Source organism: Arachis ipaensis, chromosome B01, assembly GCF_000816755.2.
Source record: "Arachis ipaensis cultivar K30076 chromosome B01, Araip1.1, whole genome shotgun sequence".
NCBI lineage: Eukaryota > Viridiplantae > Streptophyta > Magnoliopsida > Fabales > Fabaceae > Arachis > Arachis ipaensis.
The window spans coordinates 115,252,260-115,263,701 of NC_029785.2; the positions used below are offsets into that span (position 1 = coordinate 115,252,260).

The 11,442-nt window shown below is 39.4% G+C and overlaps 1 protein-coding gene across 1 annotated transcript in view; it reads left to right on the forward strand.

Annotated features, from left to right (window-relative positions):
- Positions 9,696-11,442, forward strand: part of LOC107611190 — an 8,653-nt gene continuing 6,906 nt past the window's right edge. Inside the window, exon 1 of the mRNA XM_016313147.1 lies at positions 9,696-10,415. Within this exon, the coding sequence (XP_016168633.1) occupies positions 9,696-10,415 (720 nt within the window). The remainder of the gene's footprint in view (positions 10,416-11,442) is intronic.

Here is an 11,442-nt window from a genome sequence, read left to right on the forward strand (position 1 = left end):
AATTAAAAATCCATGTGCATTGATAAATTTATTTTTACTTTTACTTTAATTAAAAAAATCCAAAAATATTCAAGTGATTAAGTAATTAAATAAATGAATAAGGGGACAAAATTACCCCAATGTTAAGTTTAATGAAAAGATCAATGCATATGTGATATAAGTTAAGAGAAAAGTTGATGCATGAGTATGTAATACAAAAGTGGAAAAATTTTGGGTAGCTAGGCATGATTTAAAAAGAGTATAGAGTATGTTAGGTGATAGCTTAGGTTAATCAAGGATTCAATTTATAGCTCACTTAGTCATATATATACCCTCACCTTTACCTTGGCCCCATTACAACCTTGAAAAGACCTCATGATATTTGCATTGGTACATTAAATACTTGTTGATTGGTTAGGTGAAGAACAAGGTTTAGAAAGCATGATTAGAGAAGAGTAGAGTGATTACCCTATACACTAGAGTGACTAGAGTGTATATACACCATCAGTAAGGGTTCAATACTTTATTCTATGTTCCCTGCTTTCATGAGCTGTCTTCCTACAAGTTTACTTTTTTTTTACTATATAATTTGAATTAGTGGAATTTGATTTATGTTTGAAGAACTTATTTACTTTTAACCAAGTAGGCAAAAATCATTTTAGCATATAGTTGCATTCATATACATAGGTTGCATTGCATTGCATGAGTCTTACTTTTCCCTACTCATTTATTTTATCTCCTTAAGCTAAGCATGAGGACATGCTAATGTTTAAGTGTGGGGAGGTTGATAAACCACTATTTTATGGTTTATCTTGTGTTTAATTGAGTGGTTTCACCAAGTTTTTACCCACTTATTCATATGATTTGTATGATTTTACAATTCCTTCCTAAGCTTTATTCTATGGTTGAAAACTTACTTCATAGAGATCTTTAATTTGTGTATTTTAATTCTCCTTTATACCATTGCCGTGATCCGTGTGTTAAGTGTTTCAGGCTTTATAGGGTAGCAATGGCTTAGAAGATGGAGAGGAAGCTTGCAAAAAAATGAAAGGTACACAAGAAACTAAGGAGATAACCAGCGAGCATCGACGCGCACGCATGGCTCACGCGTGCGCGCGATATAAAGAAATTTGCAGCGACGCGTGCGCGTGCCTGATGCGTACGCGTGGATTGGAGTTCTGCAAGATGACGCGTGCGCGTGCTTGACGCGAACGCGTGACACGCCAAAACGACCAGCGACGCGTACGCGTGACTGACGCGTACGCGTGACATGCGCAATCTGCAGAAATAACAGAAAACGCTGGGGGCGATTTCGGGCCGCGTTTTGACCCAGTTTTTGGCCCAGAAACACAAATTAAAGCCAGGGAACGTGCAGAGACTCAAGACGCATTCTCATTAGGATAGTTTTTAGGTTTTAGTTCTGCATCTAGATAGAATCTACTCTTCCTCTATGTTTTCTTTACATTCACTTTTTATTAGTTTATTGCTTTTGCTTTTGGGATATTGAAGAGTCATCACCTCCGGTGAACATACTATTCTAGTTTTTTCCTTACTTGCTCTTTTATTTATTCCATATTCTTAATTCTTGTTTAGAGTGGTAATTGGATTATTTTGGATTTATTAATGCAAAGGATTACTTTTATTTTTAATTAATTTTCAATCCCTATTTTATTTAATTTATCATGTCTTCTTCTTATATTTCTATGAGCGTTATATTCATGTCAATGGAGTAGATTCCCTACTTGACATGGGGTTGATTAAAAGGAGACACTTGAGTTGGAAGGCTTAAGTGATGATTAACTGGAAGTTGTTGGCTAGTTCTGTATTTACTAACGCTAGACCTTCCCAAGGGAGAAGACTAGGATTTGCGAATAAGAGTTAGCTCAATCACTTGACTTTTCTTTATTTAGTAAGGGTTAACTAAGTGAAAACAACAACCTTTTTGATACTACACTTAAGAGATCCCAACAAGGATAGAACTTCCGATTAATCATTCCCCTAGTCAAGGCTTTTTAATTAGGATATATAATTTTCTTTTAATTACAATTATTTATTTTCTGTCATTCAAATCTCAAAATCTCTTGGAAACTCCTGATTAATAAATTAGCACCCTCTTTTGGCAACTCGTTGGGAGACGACCTGGGACTCATACTCCCAATATTTTTATTCTAAATTTGTGACAACCTTTCTAAATTGATGAGGCAGATTTTAGCTAGTTAGGAACTATACTCGCAACGCTGTTCTTATGTTACAATCTCTTAATTGGCCTAATTTCTGCCACGCATCAAGCCTCCGTGCCCCTTCCTTATTTTTCCCACCCACGCGGACGTGCATGGTGCGCGCACGCATGGATTCAAATTAACTAACCCCAGGGACGCGAGAACCCTAGTGCAGTCGCGCACTTTCAACCCTTCCCCTAACGTCTTTCCCTCTTCTCCTTCCTCAGCCATAATCACCTCCTCTCTTCCTCCATAACCGCCCTTCAAGCCCCTCAACCACCATAAGCCGGCGACTACATTCTGCCACCAACCACCACAGCCCTCTCTTCCCTTTGTTTTTCTTTCCTTCTACCGTGGCCATCCATTGCCGCCGGCGAGCACCCAACACCCATCACCGATCACACCTCTTCTCCCCTTTCCCCTTGCTCTGTACACACACCACGCCTCCACCACTTGTTCTGTTTTCACCGCTTTCACACCTCTTCTCTGCTCGCGCTGCTTTCCGGCTTCGTCGTGAGGAAGGCCGCCATCCTTGGTAATTCTGCCTTCCTCCGCTGCTTCCATTATCCCCTTCTATTTCCAATTCTGCTTCTGCCTTGTTTCTAGGTTCCCCTGCTTCAGTCCTATTTCTTCGCTTTCTTTTAATTAATTTTGTTAGTTAATGTTAGAATAGATTAGCTATTGAATTCTGCATGTTAGGATAGATAGAATTGTATGCGGTTAGGTAGTTAGGATGTGGTTAGAGGAATCTAGGCCTGATAAGTGCTCCGTTCTTGTTTATTTTCTGCATATTGAATGCTTTGCCAAATGATGGTTAGTGTGCTGTACTGATTTCTGTTTTATCTGCCTTGCTTTACTGCTGCTTGAAAATATGTAATCCATGCTCTTACCATATTTTGTTGCATTCTTGGATTCATATGCGAATTTTGCTGTTATTTGCTATCCGGGAACATCCGTCTTACTGCCGGAATGCTGCCCAAATTTCTAGAAAATTGTTTTGTTCTTAACTTGCAACCTAATACTTGAACTTGACACTTTTCAAGTTGAGTTTTACCTGACTTCAACAAGCTCAATTCTTAGGTTACTATGGTTGGCATTTCCGTACTAATTTGTGTTTTTCGTGATATGCATTGAATAGTGAGTTCAAGGCATTGTTTGTCGGATTTCTGTGACAAATAATACCTTGCCTAACTCACCAATTTGAACCTTCACGTGCTTTCACGATTCAAGTTAAGTCAAATGACTTTCGACTCAAACTGAGCTTACCGATTGACCTTAACTTGAACTCCTTAAATATAGTTTATTCACTTGAAATGTTTGGTGCATTCACTAGTGCAACCCTTTTTAATTCAAAATGGTTTTCAACTTGCCTTCGGTTACACTAATGTATATTTTACTCTTTCAACTCCAATTGTTGCAAAACTGCGTGACCATGACATTGATTGATGATTTACTTCCCATTTATATGCTTCTGTGCAAAACTTTCATATTTCATCATCAATGATGCATCTTTTTCATGGATATGAGTATGCTTATTCTCCATACTTTGCGCACTTCTTTTTATTGAGCCAGTAACCGTCATATCACTAACTTTTGAACCATTTTTCTAACTTCTAACTTGATTAACCAACTAACTTCTCTTTTGGTTTTCAACTTAACCCTTTTGATCATTCTTTTGGATATGGCGTTTCTTAGGCTTAATGAACAAGCATTGTGCAATTGTGGTTTGAACTCTTGGTTTGTGACTTGGTTTGAATTCTGAATCTTGTTACTTGCATTCCAAGAATTCTCTTTACTTCACTCACTTCATGAATATGTCCTACCTTGAGTGCTATACATCTACTTGGCTAGTTGCTTATATCATATCACATATGTTTTTTAGGATGTCGGATAAAAGAAAAGCCATAGCTACTACCTCAAAGAAGAGGAAGCGCTCTAAAGCCTCTACCCCTTCCCCTTATGCCAACTATGCTAAAAATCCGCTGAATGACATGGATAAGGAGAATCAGCTGCTACCGTCCACTGACCCAACCAAATCTCCCAACCTCTATTGTGAGCTTCGCTTCCCTAAATATCGGAAGACAAATCTGAACATTGAGAAGAAACTGGTCCTTCCCAACGACGTGATACGCGCCATCAATACCCGTATTCTGGAATTGGGCTTGGACTTTGTTGATAGGGATTTCGGAAGGATAAACACTTCGTGGGTGAAGGAGTTCTACTGCAACTTCTTTTGCGCAACTCTTGATTCAGTCCACCTACGGGGTAGGGAGATCTTGATTATTGAGGCAGCTATTGGGGAGGCATTGCTTTGCCGACCTCGTACTGGTGACACATGCGCCTATCAGCAGGCCGAGATAGCTATCCACTGCATGACCTTTGATTATGAGGTGCTGAAGCGTGTGATTGCCACAGCGGATGCCCCTTGGATGATAGATTCTGGCAACAAGAAACCCAAGGGGATGCTATTCACTTATCTATCGAGAGAGGCTAGGACTTGGCAGCAGATATTCGCCCATTATGTCCTGCCCACCACTCATTTTTCCGAGATTCCGATGGATATGCTGGTTCTGATTGGCTGTGTCATGGAAGGAAAAGAAGTAGACTTCCCTCGGTTGATCAGGCAGAGCATGTGGCGAGTGCACATCCGTGGCCTATTACCATTTCCTACATTAGTCACCAGCATAATTGAGCTAGCCGATGTCCCTTGGATGGACGATGACGTGACACCACCATCCCCAGATGACAACGACAAGGAGGCTACTATTCCGTGGAGTGGGTGGGTGCACGAGAAGCCTCCACCCAGATGCCATTCTCGAGCTAGAGCAGTGGTGGAGGCAGCTCAGTCTTCATCTTTCGCAGCAGCAGCAGGACCCTACTCTGCTTCAGCAGCTGCAGCACCTTTGGCATCACCGCCAGCACCTGAGCCGACATACCTGTTAGTACAGCGCCTGTTTCGCTTCATGGAGCGCAGCGAGTGTCGTATCATGTGACGTCTCGATCGCATAGACCAGGTGTTTGTATCGCAGGGCATTGAGCTACCTCCGCTCCCAGACTCTCCCGCCTCCGATGAGCAGAATCACGAGGAGCAGCATGTCGAGGAGCCGACTCAGCAGGAGGCACCCCCAGAGACACAGGCCACTACAGAGGTTTAGCTTCCCCCTGAAGACTCCCAGCCACAGCCACAGCCTGAGCCTGAGCCACAGCCCGGCGCCACTATTGACCCCAGCCCATGCTTCAGCAGTAGCATCGAGGACGATGCTTCATCCTAAAGTGTGGGGAGGTTACCGTTTGTGACCGGTGGATAGCATTTGTGTGGTGAGCTTTCGGACATTTATCTTCTAGTTTCTGCTACTTTATTTCATTTTGCACTTTATCTTTGAGATTATCGTATATATTTGTTATCTTGGGATTACTATATCTTAGTCGTCGCATTTTGCACCTTAGATTGTATACAGTCCATATTTTGGTTGGATTTTTATTATATAGTTATTTTAGCCTTTCTGGTTGTGAACTAGAAAAACATTGTGAATTGTTGAAACCTAGTTGACCCCCTTTGCGTATGAAATTTGCTTTGATTGGAAAAGGGGTAAACTAAGAATTTTTTTTTAAATCACAACATTGTATTAGAATAAGTTTGGTTAATATGATGAAAATTTTCAAGAAATCCATTTCTAGGACATCATCCCAATTGATTGAAATTTTTTTTTAGGACTTGCTTGATTTATACACTCTGTGGATCATGTTTTGAGCAAAAAATACAAGCATGTGAGTTTTGAGTCTAATTGTGTGGTTACATCTTATAACCACTATATTCATTCTTGTGTGCATTATTCTCTTCCTATGATTGTAATCTTTGATTTGTTTGATTCTTTATGTCCATTACTTTGTGTATACATGCATTTATATGATTGAGGCCATTGTTCAAATAGCTCACTTACCCAAATAGCCTACCTTTTTTTTTCATTGTTAGCCAATTTGAGCCTATGCTTAACCTATTTGTTCATAAGTGTAACACATTACAAGCCTAAGTGAAAAATAATAAATGTCCTTAATTTGAATCTTTGATTAGCTTAGGCTAGTGAGAGTGTTCATTATTTGATTTTGGGAGAGTTGGGAACATTGGGTAAAGATAAAAGTGTGTTTTTGTATTTGTGTTGAGAATCTTGGGAATTGGGTACATACTCATGTATTAATCATTTGTAAACCATATGCATTGATGTTCTTGTATATATTTTAGTTTGAAAAAAAAAATAAAAAAATGAGAAAAACAAAAAGAAAAAAAAAATATATATATATATATAAGAAGAAAAAGAAAATATATAGAAAAGAAAGAAAAAGAAAAGCAATAAAAAGAGGACAAAGTGCCCCAAGGTGAAGTTCAATAATGATCAATGCATATGTGTGGTGATCAAAAGAGAATGCATGAGTGTGTAGAAAAGTGAAGAATGGATAGCTAGGTTGTTTAGAATTGTATAGGTTGTCATAGGTTAGGTGGGAAGTCTAAGTTAATCAAAGACTCAAATCTCAAGCTCACTTGACCATATGCACCCTACCTTGACCCTAGCCCCATTACAACCTATGGGGAAGTCCTCATGATATTTGTATGCATGCATAAAGTAATCGTTGATTGTTAGATGAGAAACAAATCTCAGAAAGCATGATTAGGGGAGAATTGAGTGAATCAACCCCATACACTTGAGTGCCTAGAGCGGATACACATCCGGTGAGGGTTCGATCGCTCAATTACATGCTTCCACCCATGATCATATTTTCTTGCAAGTTTGTAAAATCTTTCAATGATTCAATTCAATTGTGGTTTGCTTTGATTGCTATTGCCTTAGCCCTTGTGCTTGCATGTGTATTCTTGGAGATTGATTTATTTTGACTGAGCCATTGCATTCATGTAAATAGGTTGCTTATAGATAGATTGCATTTAGTTAGTTGGCATTGAATAAATGTTGATACCCCTTCGCTTCTTCCTTGATTTTAGCATGAGGACATGCTTAGTTTAAGTGTGGGGAGATTTGATAAACCCTAATTTTATGGTTTATCTTGTGCATATTTTAGGGAATTTTATCACCTTTTCACACATTTATTCAATGAAATAGCATGGTTTTGTAATTCTCCCTTTAATTATGCTTAAGTGTAAAAACATGGTTTTTAGGCCCTTAAATTGGTGATTTTAACTCACTTTAATTCCATTCGATGCCTTGATGTGTTTGTTGAGTGATTTCAGGTTCATAAGGCAAGTATTGGATAGAAGAAATGAGGAGAAAAGCATACAAAGTGGAGAATGCATGAGGAAACAAGGATTGAGAATGCATCGATGGGCGCGCAAGTGTACAAGGCGCGCACGCGTACATGACGCGTACGCGCGGATGAAGAAATAGCCAATCGACGCGCACGCGCACATGGTGCGTACATGCCGATACTCGCACGTGACTCACTTAAAGGCAAAATGCTGGGGGCGATTTCTGAGTTGCCCAGGCCCAAATCCAACTTGTTTCTGAGTGTATTTCATGCAGAATTGAAGTCCAAGCAAAGGGAGAGCAATTAGTTAGTCAACATGAGCATTTAGTTAGTTTTCTAGAGAGAGAAGCTCCCTCTTCTCTCTAGAATTAGGTTAGGATTAGGTTAAATTGTATTGGATCTTGAATTAATTACTTGATTTCATCTTGTTTCTTTTACAATTTCTCATTTCTACATCTTGACTTTCTTAGTTGTAATGTTAATTTCTCATTTTGCTCTCTTGTATGTTGATGAATATTGTTGGATCCAATTCCCTTTTAATGCACTTTCATGTTTTCGTGTTGATCTTGCTTGCTCTTATTGATTTCTCACTTATGATAGTTGTGGGTTTTCTTTAATTTTAGCATTTTGTGATGTCTACTTTTATTGCACATTAGGTGTTTGATAGAATGCTTCCTATAGTTTGTGAGTAGTTCTCTTGTCCCTTGGCCTAGGCCAAGGGGATTGAGAGATCTTGAGTCCTTGGACTTCATTGAATTGGTAATTCTAGAACCCTTGGGGATCAATTCGATAACCATTGACTCTAGCCTACTACTAAGTTAATTAGTAGCTAGGTTGGGACTTATGGATTGATGTTGATCAAGCCATTTGACGTACTCCAAGCCTAGGAGTAGACATTACGTACTTAAGGCTTTAGTGAGTAGACCTAATGAGCTCGGTTTCTCATAATTATCAATAATTGATTTGTTGACAAGGATGGTGATATCAGTTTCCCATATCTAGCCAAGAGTTCTTTATCTTACTTTCTTTAATTAGTTGTTTGATTCACCTCTTTCTTGCTCCCTTTATAAATCAAAACTCCATTGCCCCTTCATAGCCAATAATTGACCACTTCATTACAATCCCTTATGAGATGACCCGGAGTCTAAATACTTCGGTTAATTCTTATTTGGGGTTTGTACTTGTGACAACCAATATTTTTTATGTGAGAATTGTTTGTTGGTTTGGAGCTATGCTTACAACGAAGTAATTCTTTTCTATAAGAAGAAAATTTAGACCATCAAGCAAAATCTCATCTATCACACCTCTGTCGAGCTATCACCTCCATCGCACAGTCACCTCCGTCGCGCAGTCACCTCCTTTGACCAGTGACCTCCGTCGCGCAGCAATTGTCGTTTATTGGAACTTGGAACAGCCACCTCCATCGCGCAGCAGCCGTCGTCCCTTAAAGGTGCTCCACCACTTGTCAGTTCACTCGGCGTCGCTGTCTCCCAAGTCCCACTCTCCCTATTGCATGTTCTGTTGAAACCTTGAAGGTGCCTTCGAGCTTCCAGAGTTCCAGGTAATTTTTTTTTAGTTATGAACTTATAATTGTTTGATTGAATCATTGAATAACTGTTGCATGATGAACTCTGATTATGTGAACTCTGATATTGTGAACTCTGTTCGTTGAGTAGCTCTTTGATTTTGTGACATGATGAACTCTGAAACTGTGAACTCTGAACTGATCCTGCTAAACTGAACTGGATTTTGTGACATGATGAACTGCTAAACTGTGAACTCTTTGATTGAGTAGCTCTTTGATTTTGCTTTGCTTACTGAACTGGATTTTGTTGTTTGTTGAATAATTGTGAATAATTTTGAATAATTTTGGATGTTGTTTGTTGTGAACTTGAGAGTTGAGATTATTGGGTTGGATTGCTGGTAATGTTTACGTATGTATGAAAGTATCAACCAAGAACTACCTAGGAATAATAATGCGAAAAATAATTCTGCTTCGAATGAACGTTCTCTTCCTCCCACGACTAGCGAAAGTCAGTCACAAACTTCTAATGTTCGGGGAAAACTGATCCTGCTTGGAGATACGTTGCTTTACAAAATATAAATGGAAAACTGCATTACCAATGCTTATTTTGTCTGAGTACTTTTGGGGGCGGGGGAATTAATAGAATGAAAAAGCATTTGGGGAAGATAGGTGGAGACATTAAGAAGTGTTCTAAGGTCCCATATGATGTAGAAAAATAAATGGAAGGTTTATTGAAAGAGACTCAGAAAAGTAAAACTAGTAAAAGGAAAGTAAGTTTCAACGAAGAGGGTACTGATGAGTGTGAGGATGCAATTGATGAAGCAATAGCGCAAGATGAACAACAAACTCCGAGTCAGTTACCAACTAAGGAGGTTATTGGAGGCCATCCAAAAAAGAAAGCAAAAACCATTATTCCTCCTATGTTTGCACCAAGAACAACTCCGGGAAGTCAACCAAGTCTGAAAAGCGTGTTTCAAAACAAAGAGGCGCTTCATGAAGTTGATAAGCGAGTGGCTAGATGGCTTTTGGATTGTAGGATTCCTTTCAATGCGGTTATGTCACCCTTTTTTCAAGATATGTTGGATGGTGTTTCTGGCATTAGGCCTGGTTATAAAGGTCCTTCTTATGATACATTGAGGGTTAACTTATTAGCCGATCTCAAAAGGGAGTGTCAAATGGTTGTTGATAGCTATAGGTCTGCTTGGAAAGAAACTAGATGTACTCTCATGGCTGATGGTTGGACAGATCAAAGGCAAAGAACATTGATTAATTTTTTGGTTTATTGTTCGAAAGGGTTGTGCTTTGTGAAATCTGTAGATGCCTCAAGTATGGTTAAAAATGCTTCAAGCTTGTGTGACTTGTTTTCAGAGGTGATTGAATGGATTGGGCCTGATAATATTGTTCATGTAGTGACAGATAATGTCGCGAATTATGTTGCTGTTGGTAGGCTTATTAATAAGAAATTTGAAAATATTCATTGGTCACCTTGTGCTGCTCATTGCTTGAATCTTATTCCAAAAGATATAAGCAGTGGTGCACGAAATTGTGATGTCCAGGCTCAAACAATCCCTGGCAACGTGAGCAACTTGGTATGCGCAATCGTAATTACACTTTGATTATGTAAAATTCATGGCTCTTTCTTTCCCTGGCAGTGGCGCCAAGAACATGGTGCCAATACCATGGTTCACAACTTCGATACAACTAACCAGCAAGTGCACTGGGTCGTCCAAGTAATACCTTACGTGAGTAAGGGTCGAATCCCACGGAGATTGTTGGTATGAAGCAAGCTATGGTCACCTTGAAAATCTCAGTTAGGCAAATGTAAATTGATAAGGGTGTTTTCGAATAATAAATAGAAGAAGGGATAGAAATACTTATGTAAATTAATCGGTGAGAATTTCAAATAAGCGAATAGAGATGCCTTCGTTCCTCTGAACCTCTACTTTCCTGCTATCTTCATCCAATCAGTCTTACTCCTTTCCATGGCTGGCTTTATGCAAGGGTCATGATGACAAAAGATAAGTTAAGTAGAATAAAGCGAAGATTCTATAGGTAAGCGTGGGTTCTTGCACTACTTCCACTACTAATACACACTGCGAGTAGTGGTAAGAGGGTATACTTGTGCACGGACTGTTTGTGAAGGCAAGATGTACTTCATTCGAACTTACTCATAGAGAATCTAGAGAATTAGTCTTAGAAGCACCGCATTCGATCTTACTACCGCCGTAAGTTCTCTTAGGCCTTTCAGATTTAGAACAGACACCATAAGGCTCATCCTAAGTTACTAACTTACTGACACTGCTTGAAGTTTGAGCGCTAACAACCCGCAATCACTGTCTGCGTTTTCCTCCCACTTAGGATAAGGTCGTACTAGCTCTTGGCTGTCTACTAATAGGCACGACACTGTCTCGTACACTCGTATAAAAAGTGACTCTCCTCCCCTACATCGGTGACTGTTGCCACTAC